This window comes from Eucyclogobius newberryi, unplaced genomic scaffold (genome assembly GCF_026437365.1).
Source record: "Eucyclogobius newberryi isolate DKJ021-1_F unplaced genomic scaffold, fEucNew1.0.hap1 SCAF_12, whole genome shotgun sequence".
Classification (NCBI taxonomy): Eukaryota; Metazoa; Chordata; class Actinopteri; order Gobiiformes; family Gobiidae; genus Eucyclogobius; species Eucyclogobius newberryi.
The window spans coordinates 31,034,976-31,054,168 of NW_027315746.1; the positions used below are offsets into that span (position 1 = coordinate 31,034,976).

General features: G+C 43.1%; 1 protein-coding gene across 1 annotated transcript in view; it reads left to right on the plus strand.

Moving 5' to 3' along the window:
* The window catches only part of kcnq3 (potassium voltage-gated channel, KQT-like subfamily, member 3), a 213,704-nt gene that overhangs the window by 178,803 nt on the left and 15,708 nt on the right, over positions 1–19,193 (plus strand). The window contains exons 11-14 of the mRNA XM_072441893.1: positions 14,246–14,430; positions 15,019–15,124; positions 15,644–15,775; positions 18,381–18,476. Coding sequence (XP_072297994.1) covers positions 14,246–14,430; positions 15,019–15,124; positions 15,644–15,775; positions 18,381–18,476 — 519 coding nt within the window. The remainder of the gene's footprint in view (positions 1–14,245; positions 14,431–15,018; positions 15,125–15,643; positions 15,776–18,380; positions 18,477–19,193) is intronic.

The window sequence follows — 19,193 nt, forward strand, 5'->3', positions numbered from 1 at the left end:
AAAGATGTCCTTAATCATAACATTGAACAAGATAGGGCTACACACACTCCCCTGCGGGATCCCATTCTCCACCCCATAGACCCCAGAGTAAGCAGCGCCCACTCTGGTTTGGATACGCCGGCCAGACAGAAAGCTCCGGACCCAGTTAAACAGTTTACCCTTCACACCACACTTCCGCAGCTTAATGAGGAGCCCATCCTTCCAAACCATATCGTACGCCTTCTCCACATCGAAGAGCACCGCAATAACCTTTTCTTTCTGAGCCCTGGCCAGCTGGATATCAGATTCCAAACACAACACGGAATCCATGGTGTTCCTGCCCCTACGGAAACCACTCTGGTGCGCGGGAAGCAAACCCTGACTCTCCAAGAAGTAATCCAACCGCTCGGTAACCATGCGCTCCATCGTTTTCCCGAGCTGCGACGTCAAGGCAATCGGCCTATAACTTGAAGGGTCAGACGCTGGCCTACCCGGCTTCAGAACCGGCACCACCGTAGACTGTTTCCACGCAGATGGAACACAACCTGAATCCCAAACACGGTTGAAAAGACCCAGGACTAGCCCAAGCGTGTCATCAGTCAAATGAGAGAGCATGTCATAGCACACCTCATCTTTACCCGGGGCTGTCTGTTTCGCCTTAGAAAGTGCTCTCCTTAGCTCAAACAAACTAAACGGAAGGTCAAGGTCATCTTGAGTCGAAGGCTGGTGCCCAATCAGCTCAGAATTCTGGGCCAGAGTACTCTCCCTGTAGTGCCTTTCCGCAGGTGAGAGATTGTCAGAGCTGTGCACCGACACAAAGGTGCTGGCCAACAGTTCAGCTTTGTCAACGTCGCTGACTGCTTCAACACCATTCAGTATTAGGACCGGGGTCCCATGACGGCGCTCAACCCCATGCATCCGCTTAATCATCCCCCAAACATCCCCGAGACGCGTTTCTCTCCCAATTTTGGAACAATACCGCCTCCAATAGGCACTCTTGGCCGTTCTTACAGTTTTCCGCACAACAGCGCGGGCCCTCTTGTAGTCAATGAGGGCACCCTCAGTGTGGGTAACCCTTAGCCGGCGAAACGCCGCATTTCTCGCCCTAACAGCATGACCACATGCTTCATTCCACCACGGCACCCGCTTCCTATGTCCACTACCACCACTCTTAGGAATCGTGCCTACCGCTGACTGCGTGATGAGCGAGACAATTGCAATATTGAGATCATCCACCTGAGTCAATCCTCCTTCCTGCAGAACCCTAGAACCATCATCAGCTTTCCTCAGGAAAGCCCCCCAGTTCGCCCTTGCCAACTGCCACCTCTGGATCCTCGTCCCCCTGACCACACAGCTCCCAAAGCCAATCTCGGTGCGGACTAGATAGTGATCGCTACCAAAAGAAAGATTACCAAGAACCTCCCAACTACAAACACCAGCTAACTCCTTGGACACAAGCGTAAGATCTATTGCACTTTCCGTACCGGTCCCCATATCATAGCGGGTCCCACTCCCATCATTCAGACAAACCAACTCCCTTTGATTGATAAAACCCTCTACCACCTGCCCATACCTATCGGTACCACTACCGCCCCACAAAGCGCTATGCGCATTAAAATCCCCACACCACACGGCCTTTCCCCGAATATCCTTACCGATACTATGTAAGGACTCTAACGTTAACTCACCACACGGATTATAAAGGTTAACCACAGTAACAGCTTCACCACCCAGCCAGACCCTCACCGCCAGAGCCTCCGGCGCTTTACTCACACTGACAACAACGTAATTTAGGTCATCTCGGACAAACACAGCCACACCTCCGCCTCTACCCTGCTCCCTATCATTCCTAACACACACATACCCTTGTATCCCAAAACCCCACCTAGGTCGTAACCAAGTCTCCTGCACGCACATAACGTGAGGCTTGTTCAACAAGGTAGAGACAAAATGCTTAAATTCCTGGCCATTAGCACGAAGACTACGCGCATTCCATTGCAAGACAACCACCGCCATTATGAGCCCCCGGAACCTGACGGCGCATCGGGAGCCCCCCCACTCCCACTGCCAGAATGGGGCAGGGTGCCTTCCCGCAGCGCATCCTCTATCTCCGTCCACTCGGGACCCCCAGCTCCAAAGTACTTCCCTGCAGCCTTAGCGATGATCTTAGTCTTTTCGGATCTCTTCTTGGTTTGACCAGTACAGTTCACTTCCACCATAAAGAGGAAGAAATCTTTCCTCTTCACAACCAGTACATCCTCCGCACCCACAGGGCCTCTGCCCGTGGAAGCCATACTCACAGGCATCCCAGTGGGGACCTCCCCCTGGCCGCGGGCAACGCTGCCCCCTCCCCTGTCGCCTAGGACACCAGCAGCACTGGCAGCCCCCACTGCATCCACCTTCACCTGACTACCAGACACCTTCTTGACCGCATCCGCGTAGGATATGCCTTGAGAGGCTCTAACTTTTTGCACCTCAGCAGCCCTCTTGCTGAACACGCATCCCCCGTAGGCAGAGCTATGCTCTCCCCCACAGTTACAGCACTTGAGTTTTGCTCCGTCGTCACACTTCCCATACTCGTGGTCTCCTGCACATTTACCACACTTCTGCTTCCCTCTACAGACCGCTGCAATATGCCCAAAGCGCTGGCACTTGAAGCAACGCAGGGGCGGCAGAACATATGGGCGTACGCCATAGCGCATGTACCCAACGCACACCACACGAGGCAGGATCCCACCTTCAAATCTAATCATTATCGACAGGCTGTCACACCTTACCCCATCCCGGGTCATCTTCAACCGCCTAGCATCCACCACCTTAGCTCCAGTCAAATTCTCCTTTATCTCATCCACAGATGTCGTCGTAGGGACGCCTACGATAACTCCCCTGACCGTGCCTCTTACAGCATCAGACACAAGAATGTCCTTCCCCCCCAGACACTTAGCTTCAATCGCCTTCCTTTGCTGAGCCACGTCCTTGCACACGACCAGCAGCGAGCCATCCCTAAGGACACTCGCATGCTTGACCACTCCCACAGCTACAGTCAGGCTCCTTGTCAACGCCATCGGATCCCACCCCTTAAAGGACGCATTATCCTGCGCGAGCTTTATGAACACCTTACACTCTGAACTCACATCCCCGATATCTGCAACCCCCCCGCCCTGCTCCTCACTGAGAGAGCCCTCCATAGACGAGCAAGAAGACGCCCTACGCTGCACAGGATCAGTGGCTCCAGGGGAGTCCTCCCCTCTGTTCATATCGTCACCGACCAGGTCACGCTTCCTCTTCCTCTTCCCCGTCATACGGACCGAGGCGTTCCTCTATGTTGCCGTAATATCCAAACAACGCTCAATAATCCACCGTCAGCGATGTTGTTATTGGCAGAGGCCCACCCGTCGTTGATGTGTTGCAAGTGTTTTATTGTTGTTGTTGTTGTTGTTGTTGTTGTTGTTGTTGTTGTTTTATGGCGGTTGGCATCCGAGTGTTGCATCACCGCCAGACCTCATTCCTCAGACGTTTCGTAGTCCTCATTGTCCGCTTGGTGGCACTATATAGCGGCGACATTCTGCCCTGTGTGACAGAGCCTGGGGACCTGCCCTGTCGCCTGTAAATGTCTATTGAAAGTGAGTAATTGTGAGAATAAAATAAAGCTACCGAAAGCACATCGTATCTTCTCATCTTTTCCGATTATCCATCCTGGCCTTAAGCAGTGCTCTTGCAGGCACTTCCGAGCAGTGACTTCTACAAACCCAGAACTAGCACCTTACAGTCCACCCAGTCGAGAGTTATCTCTCCAACGCTAACAATGTGTATTTAGCCTACATTTATAACATTTCTAATCCAGCCTATTTAAGCCATTTGTTTCACATTCACAATTCAGTTAATTGACAATCATAATTATTGCAAAATAGTTTTATAAAACAAAACATTGTATTTATAATTCAGGTAACTTTCAAGTAGTCTTCCAAACCAGCATGTCATGAACCCGATGGATCCAATCTCTCACTGAATTCTAGGACAAACAGCACTAGAACAACATGTGCTATTTTACACGGTGCATTCAGTGCTCTTGAGGCTTGGCTTTTCCATAACTAAATTTGGTCCAATAGTCCAATTCACTCCACTTGTGAACACCCCTCGGTCCTAGAAGCCTTTTGACTGATGGAGAGGAGGAATCTGTTGTGCACACAATTTTGGTGCTGGGTTTAGACACTCATAATGCACAGTCCAATCCGGTCTGTAGTTCTTCTGACAAATGGGAAAGAAAATCAGCTGAGTGCATGCGGAGTGGATTTGGCAGCATTTTTCCTTGGGCTACTTTTTGTTCAAAAAAATCCAAGCTGGCTATAGAACGCTATTATCCTAGCCTCTACAAATACAGAATAATGACAATATAGACTCATCACAGAACAGAAGTTGTCTTGTTAAGTATAGATTTAATGTGTTATTCGTTTTGGCATCTTACAGAGAAGGGAAAAGAAAGAATCACACACAGCCTCTGCAAGATTTTTGCTTTTCCACTCTCATTTGAGAGAGAAAGTGCAGCTGAACCATTGGCTTAATTTCACCACAAATACACACAAATTAAAAACTGTAAATTTTGTGTACAGTAACCCTATTTTTATTTTATAGCGGATTTAAATAGTTTTTCTTTTTGACTTTTTACTGGCTGTTTAATCATTGTTCCTTGTTTTATGTTGCACCATATTACCAAAGCAAGATCCTATATATGTGAATTTTGTTCATTGACAATGGCAATACACCTTTTCTGATTCTGATTATCATGCATCATATGTGACCATCCATGGATAAACCAGGCACAAGTCTCCCCAGAGACATTTTTAGTCATTCACAGATTCTGAAATTGTACTTTCAAAGCTATCCAATGATGTCTCACTCATGTAGATCTGATAATATTTGAATAAGTTGTCGTCATTTGAAAGTAAAGAAGCCTCAGAGGTGTTTACAGATAAAACGGCCTCTAAAGATCCTCACCTGAGTGAGCCCAGAGTCACAGGGGTTGAGATAAGCCCTCCTCCTGTCACACTGACATTGAGAGAGCACTGACCGCCCTTCCCCCTACAGGTGTCACTGAAGACTCAAGAATTGTGTTATTATTGATGTAGTGTTATTTTCATTAGGACTTAAACTGGACTTGAATCAGAATTAGAAGGTACTATATTAAAATGGAAATACTTGGATTACAAATGGCCCTGAATAGCATCAAAGAATCAGAATCAGAATAGGGTTTATTGCCATTTGTCGATAGACAAAATTCACAGGGGATTCAGTGCAACACAAACAACAAAATATTGAACACTGAGCACTAAATTGCATGATATGTACATAATGAAATATAAGGTATAAAGTTATGTAGTGCAATAGGAAGTGGTGATATGTACATAATAAAAATGTATTAATCGAAGAGTCCAATTACATCAGAGATCACATCCGCATCCTCTTCTGTATATGCGTCTGTGCATTCTTCTGTGCTCTGACCCTTGGCGCTGGGCATGTGATGTCTTTTGCCTTGTCAGCATAGAAAGGCCTGATTTTTTCATGCAGATAGGTCTGCCTGTCAATGTTCAGTCCGGGTGGGACCAGGACATGTGTACTAGCTGAAATTCCACAGGTTCTGCTTCACCACCACACCTGGTAAATACCAGGACATTTTAAAAATGGCTAACTATTTCTCAGAAAACACCATCATCATTAACCAATTATTATTTTTTTGAACACAATGTGAAAGTTATTTTCACGTTAACAAATCACATCTCTACCATCCAGAAGTCGGAGTTGAATTTAAATATTTACTTTTGATTCAGCACCGGGGGATTAGCAAACTTTTGATTTAGCAATTTGGGGCCCGGAGCTAACAAAAGCCTGGAGCTATAGCTTAGCCCCCGGCTAGCCGGACACAAAAGCCGGCAATAAGTCAGAATAAAATTATAAAACAAACACCCCCCCGCACAACCCACACAATCCACTGGCTAGTCTAGCCTAGTTGCTAACAGGAAGAAACAACAACAGCCTGAAGCAGCGTTTTAGCTTAGCTTAGCTCCGTCCGGCTCCGGTGTAGCCTCCAAAAAGTGACGAAAATCACGAAAACTAACACCATAAAACGCACAATCCACACAGCCCACAGGTCAAGACATACAGAACAACGCCGCAAAATACGCCGCAGAGGCCGGTAACAACAACAGGCTAGCTAGCTCGCTAACAGCTCCAAACATGAATAGAAAACATAAACTACTTATGCCATGAGGAACTGGAAAGTATTTCTGCACACTTCATTCCCTCCGATGATATAGGTCCTGGCAGACTTTCGCTTTGTTTGGGGCTTTTTTGTAGAAGTTGTCATCTCTGAAGTACATCTGTTTGCGTGCCTGCTACTGCATAAGTAGCCATCTGCTCGCAGCCCATTGGTTGACTACAATAACACAGCCTGCTGCTGCAGAACCACGTAACACCCCCAAAAGTCCAACAGAGAAGGCTGGAAACTAGCCATCCTTCACGACTTAATGTATGCTTTTAATGCTGCCAATAGTTATCTGATACATGGAGTGGCTACTTCATGACTCATGATTAATGCTGGATAAGCTCCACTAGCGCAAATCGAAGAAGGGCCGTTTCTCAATCCTCAGTAAGATGATTAATTACATACTCGAGCACTCTGGGGTGTGTGGGTGTAGACTTGGTTAATGGACTTGAGAAGTTCACATGCTTGCACTTGGCTCCTTTAACGTTGGGACAGGTAGACTTGATGACATCACAGTAAATACAATTTGAAATATTTAACAAGTAATACAAAACAACCAAGATCTTGCAAATATCCATTGTTATTGTAACTCACCAGTCCTCTTCACAAACATTCGGCTACATATTATTATTAGAAAAGGCTATATATTGTCCAAATTGCTTAAGAATTTAATATAAGATAAGATATTCCTTTATTGTCCCACATGGGGAAATTTCATTGGTGCAACGCAGGTAGATACAGAGGTAGATCCAGAAGAACAGATCACTTATAGGAAGTCTGAAAAACACTTTGAGTAGAAGATCTCCTATAAACAAAAACTCCCATAGACAAATAAATAAATAAATACCATTGCATGTGATCACGACAGTAATTGCACATGAATATGTGTCACGACAGCACATGGATTGCACATGAATTCCAACAGCAATTGCACATATGACAGAATTGCACATCAGTATTAGGTTAGGTCAGTATTGCGACGGGATAACGTGACGCTCTCCGGGTAAGACGACTGTTCTCCGCAGTTTCATGAGTTCCTCCTTTGTGGAAACGCGGTACGGCACCGGCCGGGGGGCGGGGCCGGAGCCGGGGGGCGGGGCCGGAGCCGGGGGACTCAGAGCCAAAACACATCGCAACGACACGACGAAAACACTCAATCCAGCCGAATAAAGTCAAAACAAATTAATTTAAAGCGATTCCAGTGCGTGTCCCGATCGTTCGTGAAGTTCCTCTTTCATATAAACGTGTATATAAACGTGTATATAAACGTGTACCGACGACACGCCGTACTTTAGCGCGGCCGGAGGGCGCGGGGGGAGGGGCTGGTGGGCTCACTCGGAGCTAGCTCACGTCACAACAACACAACGAACGCAACGAAAAACGCTCAAATCCAGCCGAAAAAAGTCAAAAACAGTTGAATTAAAAAACTATTCCAGCGCGTGTCCCTATCGTACAGTAAAATAGAAAAAATATACTAACTATATTTACAAAATATAGGAGATAAAGCACAATAAGTGTGAGAAAGAAGAGAGAGCGTTTACACCGGGCTGCCAGCTGTACCAGCGCCTTGAGACGTTGTCTTCCAAACGCAGTGTTTGGTCGTGAATATATAGGTTTTACTGAAAATACAAGTTCAGAATTTTTCAGTTATTCTTTCCTTTGGTGGTGTTAAGAATATGTTTTTTTCTTTTTCTTTAAATCAGAGGAACACATTGTGGTTTTTGTTCTGGCAATTATAGATTTTAGAATAATATAGCTTGTGTGGTGAGTGCAAACCTATCCCTTCTCTCCCTCTCTTTAGTGATGACTAGACATAGGCATAATCAGTTTTATTTATTTCCTTTGCCCTTGTTTAATTATTAGGTTGGTATAATTATGTCGGTGTAATCCCTCATTTGTCCAGGAGTGTTCCATTGTAGAAAAAGCTTCAGTTGTAGTCATCTGGACTCGGTTTGAAAAAATAGACGTTTCGACTCTCATTCAAGAGTCATTGTCAATAAACAACTTTAGGTCGAGAACTCCGATATTTGTACTATTCTGTGCTAAGTCCAGCCCATTGCGCGGGCCTTCCTGAAGTGGAAAGAGTTGTTTGTTTCAACAGAAACTTACCCTCTTTGTATCTACCGAGCTAGCCTATTCAGTCCTTTAATGGGCTATTAGTATCCCCTTTGTCTTTGTGAGACCCTGGCTCACCCACCCTGAGTACCCGATTAGCATCTAAATGTCCTGGTCCTCTACCTCTCCAGGGGTTCAAGATTCCATTGTAGACTACAGGAAGATTGAATCTTAGCCCTCCATTTCTGTTTAAAGAAGGTCTTTCTTTTTTAACAAAAATAGCTTCCTTAACTCCTCTTTCAAACCATCTTTTCTCCCTGCTTAAAATCTTCACCTCACCGTCTTCAAACGAGTGATTAGAGGCTTCAAGATGGAGATGCACGGCGCTCTGTGGTCTTGAACTTGTATTTCTTCTGTGCTGATAGAGCCTCTTGTGTAGAGGCTGTTTAGTCTCACCTATGTAACGTTCTTTACAGCTTTCTTCACTGCATTGGATAGAATAAACTACATTGCTCTGTTTATGGGTCGGCATCTTGTCCTTAGGATGAACCAGTTTTTGTCTTAAAGTGTTTCCTGGTTTAAAATAAACAGGGACTTCATGTTGTCTAAAAAAGCCCCTTTAAATATATAGGGCCAGCTAACAGAATCAAAAGCGTTCTCAGCATCCAGACTTATTATTACAGCTTTATTTAGTTTGTTTTTGTATGTTTCATTACACTGCATTCCAAAGTATTATGCAAATGATTATTTTCTCTGATTTTGCCAAATAGTCAATATAAATAACAGCCATCATAATGTTCAAGTTATTGACCTTCAGAGTAAAAGTTGAATGTTATTGAAAAAACCTCCCACCGCTGCTGTTTGGATGTGAATTGCCTCCCGCCCTCATAGATCTTTCGCTTGAGGATGCTCCAGATTTTCAATAGGGTTGAGGTTAGGGGAGGATGGGGGCCACAAAAGGAGTTTCCCTTCTTTAATGGCCGTAGCAGGCAATGATCAGAGGTATTCCTTGCAGCATGAGATGGTGCATTGTCATGCATGAAGATGATTTTGTTACAGAAAGCACAGTTCTTCTTTTTTTGCCATGGAAAAAAGTGGTCAGTCAGATACTCCACATACTTTACAGAGGTATTTTTTACACCTTCAGGGACCCTAAAGGGACCGACCAGCTCTCTCTCCATGATTCCAGCCCAAAACACGACTCTGCCACGTCCTTACTGACGTCGCAGTCTGTACCATCATCAACATCTGGACCATCCAGGGATGCACGGCACTCATCAGTGAACAAAATTGTTTGAAAATTAGTCTTCAAGTACTTCTTGGCCTATCCGTTTCTGCTAGTGAGCATTGGTTAAGGGTGGCCGAATAGGTTTATGTATAACTGCAACCATCTGGAGGATATGTAGTTGGAGATGGAGCTGGACCATGCCTCAATCTCCTACTCCTCCAGCAACCACGCCTCCACTCTTTAACCACACCTCCAATCACCCAGAAGCCCTATTTATACAGGCCTATCCCAGCGTCACTTGTTGTCTCTGCTCTCACGACCCCACCCTCCCACCCATGTCTGTATCATCTTCACCTTAACACATTGCCATCTAAGGCGGGGGGGTTCTGAATCGGCTGGGCTGATTACCCGAGACGGAGCCCCCATCCTGAGTCTCTACTCAGCCAACTCTCATCGATCCAACATTGATCCATCAACAATCCATCATCAATCAATCATCAATCCATCACTGATCCATCATCAATCCATCATCACAATTATCAATAAACATTCTTTCATATTCCATTGTTGTGGCGTGGTCCTAGCTAGTGAACCTACACCTTGATGTTCGCAGGACTCCAGAGGCACCAACAGCTTCAAATACCTGTTTGCTGCTTTGTAATGACATTTTAACAGCTGCGCTCTTAATCCGATGTGATTGTCTTCCTCATTGTGCCTTTAAATGCACACATCCGTGCTCTGAATCAGCAGCAAATCTCATGATCACGCTTAAATTTGACACGTCAACACAATTTTCATAATCATTTGGAACGTTGTGTATATGTATTTTCTTACGTTATCTTGTGTTTGTCGTTTGTAAATACAGTGAGGAAAATAAGCATTTGAACACCTGCGATTTTGCAAATTCTCACAATTACAAATTATGGAGGGGTCTGAAATTGTCATCGTAGGTTCATTTTCACTGTGAAAAGAAATCCAGAAATCACATTGTAAGATTTTTAAATAATTTATTTGTATGTTATTGCTGCAAACAAGTATTTGAACACCAGCCAATCGGCAATAATCTAAATTAGATGCACATATTTGAGCTCGATAACTGCACAAAGACACATGTTCACCACACAATCAGTCAGACTCCAACTATGACCAGGATGATTAAGACGATTCATGGGCTATGTGGATGAGACCGAAATCTAACTTTTTGGTATAAACTCCACTCTCCGTGTTTGAAGAAAGAAGAAGGATTAGTTAGTACCATCCCATAAACACCATCCCTACTATGAAGCATGGGGATGGAAACATAATGCTTTGGGGGGGGGGCTTTTCTGCACAGGGGACAAGATGACTGCACTGTATTGAGGAGGCAATTAATAGGGCCATGTATTGCGAGATTTTGGGCAATAACTTCCTTCCCTCAGTCAGAGAATTGAAATGGTTTGTGGCTCGGTCTTCCAAAATGACAGTGACCCGAAGCACACGGCCAGGATAACAAACAAGTGTCTCCATAAGAAGCATATCAAGGTTCTGGAGTGACCTAACCAGTTTCCAGATCTAAATCCAATAGAAAAGGAAGGGAGCTGAAACTCCATGTTGCTCAACGACAGCCACGAAACCTCACAGATCTCAAGAAAATGTGTCTGGATGAGTGGGCCAAAATCCCTGCTGCAGTGTGTACAAACCTGGTCAAGAACTACAGGAAAAGTTTGTACATACACCTCTAATTGTACATATAGGCTACAGTACCAAATATTAATATTATTGATTTTCTGAGGTGTTCAAATACTTATTTGCAGCAATAACATACAAATAACTTATTTAAAAATCACACAATGTTATTTCTGGATATTTTTTTTTTTTTGGTCTCTATTCACAAACCAAAGTCGGAACAAACTGGCCCACATTCGACATATACTTACACGTCTCCTGTAAAGTCCAGGGGCCTCATTTACCAAAGAGTGTGAAAAAAAAAATAAAAAATCTTGAGTGCATCTGTATGGATGCACACATGCTGGCGTCTATTATGCCATTTAGTTTGTACGGTAATTTTGCATTTTGCTTTTCATATGCAATAGAGCACATGTGTCAAACACAGGGCCCGCGGGCCACATCCGGCCCGCCAGACGTTTTATTCCGGCAAAACATTTCAAATTTATACATTTAAAAAAATATATAATAATTCAATCGAGTGGCTGCCCCTCCCCGCGTGGCTCTGTACTGCTGTGTGACTTGTGGCTTTAGGAAACACGTGGAAGAAAGAAAGGAGACGGTTTTGTGGACGTTAGAGCTGTGCTAAAAGTGGAGCTAATGTGGAGCTAACAACAAGAAAACTAACTTCTGTGATGATGCTCTGTGAGGAAAACATCCTCTACAAACCTGGACAGATCAGCAGCCGCAGGTAAAAACACAGGTCAGAGTGTAATTAAGTATGAACATGACTGTGTCCACACTAATGTGACTGGTCCATTAGTCCATGTTCCAGTTCCTGCTGCTGCATGAATATGGACTCAGTCTTTCACCTGCTGCACATTTGTGCACCAGTCTCCACAACTATTACTAGGCTATAAAAAAAATATTTTTCTTATATTTTTTATTGTTTTATTTTGTACACGTTATTTGGCCCACGACTCAGCTTGAGCGTCGAGATTTGACAAAAGAGTTTGGTTTGATGGAACACTGTGGCTCATGCACTGCCTCAACATTTTTTTAATTCTATATTTTCAAGGCAAGAAGGGTAACTTAACCTCCTTACTTAAACGCTCCCACGTCTGATTGTATTTAGTGGTGTGTCAGTTCAGGAGTACAGATAACTACACAGACGTGGAAATGTTAGTACGTACATTTAAAAGTTTTTTTAGATCTTGAGAAGTTTATTTTGTTATAATGTCAAATACAATATTTTTCAGTTCCAAATACCTATGACTAAATGTTTATCTCTGTAGATCAACTCTGAAGTTGTAATGCACATAAACTGAAGCACAGTGTTGGTGAAATTACACTTGTTTTTCTTAATACATTTTAGTTTATGAGGACAAACGTTTTGTAATGTTTTTTTAATCGATCCAGTAATTGCTTCAAAAATATAGGCTATATAAATCTCTTTATTTCTTATGTTTTTAATTATTTTATGTTTTACGTTATGTTCGACCCAGCCTTAGTGTCGAAATTCGGCCCGCGGCCCAAATGAGTTTGAAACCCCTGCAATAGAGCTTTGAAGAGAGGAGCCTTGACGATTCTGACAAGGATTACAATCCATCTACTACAGCCCATGGACCGGCAGAAACAAACGAGAAGCACGGACAACTAACACTGCAACTCGGCCTGGCAACAGGGTTGTGATCCTTGTTGAGTTGTTGCGTAGCAATTATGTAGGCTTTTTTCTACATGTAGGTGTTAAAATGATTGCAAGTTTAGTTTTTTTATACCTTCTGTTTAGCTATGGTTGTTTGTTTTATAAAATGTAAAACATCCAAATGTGTCATTTATGCAATAAAACTATTTAACCATTAGCAGATGAAACACAGCGTAATAATTTACCCCTTTTAAAAGAGAACATTTTCAATTCATTTGCCATTTTACATAGTTACAGTATACACAGTAAACCGCAGGGGAGGAGCAAAAGCGTTTGGAGGCATCCATGTCCCTTTTAAATTTCTGAATTGGCTGGGCTGATCACCTGAGAGGGAGCCCTGCGTGTAAGATAGTATTCATTATTCTACAACTTACTGTATAATTTGTGTTATTCATGTCCATGAAGATTGTTTCATTATGATTATCTCGTCCAGATAGGGGTAGTAACACCCCTCCAGTGAACACATTTAAAGTTTATTAGTTACAATTCTGGCCATTCACAGAATGCACCACACCACAGTTTACCTCATATTTAAATTGCATACAGCAATTTACAAGGAAATCAAAGACATTGTTTATTTATAATTTACATTTGACAAATTCTTGTTTCTTACATAATGTGGTCTTGACTGTGAATTGCATCATTTGTTGGAGAATTTGACCCCTGAAACCTTTTTGTGTATTTGAAAGTGACCCCGAAAGGGAATAAGCGGTAGAAAATGAATGAATGAAAGTGTGTTACATAAGCAGCCCTCCACACTGCAGATCCTATGATGATAAGTGCTTCATATTTAGCCTTTTATTGTCTCCTTCACATGGAATGGATGTGTGTCCATTGTACAGGTGCAGTCTCAGGCCCTTTCAGCAGACAGGCTCATATTGTGTCCGTGTGGGAGAAAAGTGGCTGAGAACGCAGCCTGTCTCAGCGGCTCCGGTTTCTCCCTCCAAGACCAACAGACTCTTATTTTACTCTGTGTGTGGCGAAAGCAGCAGGAGCCTTGGCTGGAGCATGTCTAGCTGCTCTGGCTTTGCTTTCAAACACCAAGGACTCTAGCCTAAAAATACATTAGTTAATCCAATTAATGAATTAATAAAATAACTTTTATCCCCAGCTATTTTGGAAATGTGTTGTACCTTGGACGTGGGGGCAGGTTTAAGGTGGAGCCAGATTTGAACAGGGAGTCTCCGCACACATCTGATATGTAATTGTACAGCTAAGTGGGCAAGAGGCAGAGTTATTCAACAGCTAACCAGGAGATTTGCATGCCATTGGGTCTTTGGTCAAGACACCTTGTCTGTACTGGTGTGACATAACACCAGGCCTCTTACGGAAATACAGAGCTTCCTAAATCTGAAGTGATGTGCTTGTCTTGCAGTCAGAAGATGAGTCTGCTGGAACGAGTGCGTCTGCCCAACACTCGGCCCGTGGGTACAGGCAGGAGGACGGGAACAGAGGACACAGTGGACAGTCCATCCAAGGAGCCCAGAGGCTTTAGTAACAGGGAGCGCTTCCGCACAGCCTTTCGTATGAAGGCCTACACTCTTCGCCAGAGCTCTGAGGGTAAAAGCAGGACACTCCTGTTGGCGTGCTCGTTTATCAAAGAAAGGGCAAGAATCAGTTAAGCTCAATAGTTAAGCTCAGTCAAATGTTTAATCCCTGCCAGTACAATTCTAATACAGAGATAACAGAGCGCTTACCATCTGTCCCTATTGAATGTGATTGCACCGCTTTCCCTGCTCTGCTCATACATTTATAGCATTTTGATATAGCATGCAAAAATGAGGTCACGTCTCGATGCTCCTCAGCATTTCTCCACTAGCCGTTTTCACACGTAGATGTCCTTGAGGTCTGCAGTCTGTCCGGCACAGGTGTCTCCCTTATCATAGAGTGTTTATAGAGGAACAATGGAGTATGTGTTCGCATGTAAGGAGTTCTTCATAATATATCAAAATATAGTTTAATACAGTCTTGTAAAATGAATATAGTTGGTAATACAATATAGTAAGGTTTATAGTTGGGAATACAATATTGTAAAGTGAATAGTTGGTATTATAATATAGTATATATTTGTTCATATATTTGGTTTCCCCTTCACTCCTCATTTTCATAAATCCTCACTGCTCTGATTTATACTTTTTACTATTGCAGATGCAGGGGCCCTAGCAGACCCTGCCCTGGAGGAGAGGGGTTTCCCTCCTGACATCCTGATGGAGGAGACCATCCCTGCGCTGAAGCTGGTCATCAGAGCAGTCAGGTCTGTCCACTCTGTATAGCCTGTTCCAAATGATCCTCTCACCATGAAAGCTACTTCTATGTAAGCTAGGCAAGCTTTACCTTATAGGAGACATAGGTATATCAGTACAGAAGCACAGACATTTAATGTCCAAGCCTAAAGTTCACGTCAGCTCAGTGCTCACACACACACCCACACACACACACACACACACACACATACATACACACACACACACACACACATTGCCCAGTGTGCTCACTTTGACCTTGGACCTGGCACAATGCTTTTCAACTAGTGGGTCAAGACCTGCACAATTTATGTCTCATCAGCAAGGGCCAGAGGGGTCAAATGGGGCAATAACCCAAGCTCCAGAACGTAGAGCTACAACCTCACATGCATTGCAGTTGTTCTATTTGGGCTAAATGTCTAATGGGTAAATCATAAGCATAAGCACAAACTGAGCCAGTGTAAGTTTAAATGCATGAGACCTACACCTTGGTGTGAGCAAAAGATCTCAGATTTTTTTGTTTGTTTCAGGATCATGCAGTTTCTTCTGAATAAAAAGCGTTTTAAGGAAACTCTGAGACCTTACGATGTCAAAGATGTGATTGAGCAGTACTCAGCCGGGCACCTGGACATGCTGTGTAGGATCAAGTACCTCCAGACAAGGTCAGACCTACTCCTGAAATGTGTGAATTTATTAGTAGGCCCGAGCCTAAGGATGAGATTCATCCCGGCGAGGGATGCAAAAATGCAAAAATGGCATTTCAACTCATTCAGATCAACATTGTTCAAACGTTAATGAACGTATTCACAACTCCCAGCCTTGTACAGTTATAACACGTAAAATACTACACAATACACTCACTTTTTCAGTTCATTTCTCGTCCACAAATCCCTCCAATTCTTCATCTTCAGTGTCTGAGTTTAACAGTTGGGCCGGATGCCATACTTCCCGCATACCAGGATCCATCTCGTCATTATCTGAGTCACTGTAGCGGCAGTTCAGTGATGATTCCGGCCTTCGTGAAAGCTCAGACCACAGTTGGAACTGATACTTAAGCCTAGAGTTTAAAGTATGCGTCGTAAACGTGTCTCTTGCGATAATATAATAGATCCATGGTATCTTAGCAGGAGCCATCTTAGGGTCCTTAATTCGGGGTCCTTTATTTAGGTGTCCGCGTTGTTCCTGACGTAATGTTGTTGTAGTTTACATTTTGACAGAGCGCCGCGAGCGCCGTGTATAGCGGTTGACTACTGTTCCCAGATGCTTTGCATACATGTTGTTTGGACTTCCGGGTTAATGAGTACCGTAAACGTGCTTCTAGACGTGAGTCTGTCATGTCCTGAGTCTTCTTTATACACTGTGTACCAAATTGCTTCGAGGTCAGTAAGCACAACCATAATTAATCCATATATCAAGCGCACCGGAATATAAAGCGCACTGACGGTTTTTGAGGAAATTAAATGCTTTCAAGTGCGCTTTATAGTGCGGAAAGTACAGTAATTACTTTGATACAATTTGCAATTTTTTTAGTGTTAAACTTGCGTTTCTCTGACATGAGATGTCCTATTCCCTGGCATTAATATATACATTTTGTGCAAAATGATGAGCTCAACGCAATGATGTATAAAATATATAGCTATATATTACAAAGGCTCTACACCGCCCCGTTTTTTACTTTGACGTAGACCAGGCATGTCCAAACTATGGTCCGGGGGCCAAATGGTCGATGATGATGGTCCAAACAACAAAAAGCAGTACTTTTTAGTATAAAATTGGAAAGATTCAAGCATTGTGACTTATTAAAGTTGTGGAGGCTCAAGGAAACAATGTCAAATGCAACATTTTGAATGATTCACTTTGTCATTCGACAAATTCAACATTGCCACATTGTTTGTGGCCCTCTGCTCCGTATAAGTTTCTAAATGCTGCCCTCGGTGGAAGAAGTTTGGACACCCCTGACGTAGACAATTAAAATTGGCACAGACTTTCTTCTTACCATTCAGATAAAAAACGCCAATGATGGCATAACTCTATCTGCAAGCATGTTTCCCATGGAAACCTGATAAATATTGCCTGACAAAACCTGACAAATATTGCCTTTGATTCGTTTTGGTTTGGAAACATTTTGAATGGGATGAAAACACTTACTTTGATGTAGACAAATTAAATTTGGTACAGACATCCTTCACTAGCAAGGACAACAACCCCAGCAAAGATGCAAAGCGTTTATTGGCATAAGACAGGGGTGTCCAAACTTTTTTCACAGAGGGTCGCATTTTGAAACTTATATGGAGCAGAGGGCCACAAACAACCCAAAAATGCAGATTTTTTGCATTTGACATAGTTTTTATAGCTCCACACCTTTAATAAGACTTGAAACATTAATATTATGTTGGTATAACATCGAAATGCTTCAGTCTCTCCAATTTGACAGTAAAAACTACTACTTTTTGTTGTTTGGACCAACTTAGCAGGAAGCCGGAGGGCCGACAAATATTGGTCTGAGGGCCGCATTTGGCCCCCGGGCCTTAGTTTGGACATGCCTGGCATAAGAGAAACATGAACATCATGAGTGTACAGAAATGGATGCAGTTTTGGGGCTTCTGGCGATGCTTCTGCGAGGGCTGTAGGCCCATCCAGGACATAAAAGAGAATAATAGTTAGAAGAGGGTGAGAGGGAGGGGTACAAAGTCATGAACGCTGATGTGTGTGACCTGGATGCCTAAATAGTGTAGCTGCAGGAAGGGGCGTGAAAGGGGTGTGGTCCTGCTCCCGAACTTAAGATAACAAGCTTATCTGAATTATTTGCCATTCTAAACAAAAAAAACAATGAGGGCATACATCTAGCTGCAAGCGTGTTACCGTGGCAACCTGACAAACACTGCCACACGTGTTTTGGTTTACAGTCATTTTGAATGGGATGAAAACCTTTATTTTGTCATTAACAGAATTTGGCACACTTATTCTCCACGGCATACTTATTCTCCACGTCACACTGAACATAAAAACCAATGGGGACATAACTCTATCTCTAACCGTGCAATCGTGAAAATGATAAATTAAGTAGTATAAAGTTGGTACTGCTCTTTATTGCTGTGTGTGGCTTTAATTCACATTAATATTACATGACAGATGGATTTATAGATCGATCTTATTTTTTAAATACATGAACACAAGGGATATAATGTAAATATTTTTGCCCACTGTTATTGTGACTGTTAGAAAAATGTATAGATTTGAATGCTACTATGTATTTCTTTTTTAAAGGATTGACATGATTCTGACTCCTGGACCCCCTTCCACTCCCAAGAGCAAGAAAACACAGAAGCCCCCTTTCACATACCCAGCCAACCAGTCTCCCAGGTAACGTCATTATACCCAGCCAACAGTGTTGTGGGTAATGTGTTAGTGGGTAACATATTACTTGGCAATGCATTAGTGTACTCGAATTCTCAAACTATTTTTTGTGAGTAATAAGTAACTTAAAATGACTAGTTTTGGTTTCCCAGGTAATTTAGGTTAATATAATTAAGTTAAGGTAATTTAGCTACTTGTGTGTTTGGTTACGATTTCAAATTAGTAACAGATTAGTTTTAGTTAAGAGACTGCTGGCCTAAATGCATAGCAAAACAAACCTGGCACGTGTGAGAAACAGCTGTTTCCTGTTTATCAACACACAGCAATGCAGCAGCTAAGATGACTTACTTCCGATCTTGATCTGAGTGCTTGCGATCGCTGAAAGTGTTGGTCAGTTACGCTCCATGCAAATGCTTCTGCTGCAATCATGGCGTACCCACGTGATCATCTGACGTAGGTGCAAAGAGTCAATACCAGAGGTTACTGTTCAGGACTTATTGGCAGACAATGAATGGCTGGGTCGAGTGGAAGAATTGGAGAATCCCTGGATAAAATCTGTGCTTCCTACCTGCAGAGAGCTAATCACAACTTATAGACTAAACAAATATCTTAAATGGTTTAGAGATGTAAGGTCTGGATAACAAAATATAAATGTTTTCTACCAGATTGTAAAGGAAAATTGAATGAAAATTGAATACGTTGATATGTTGAAGGAATCCTGGC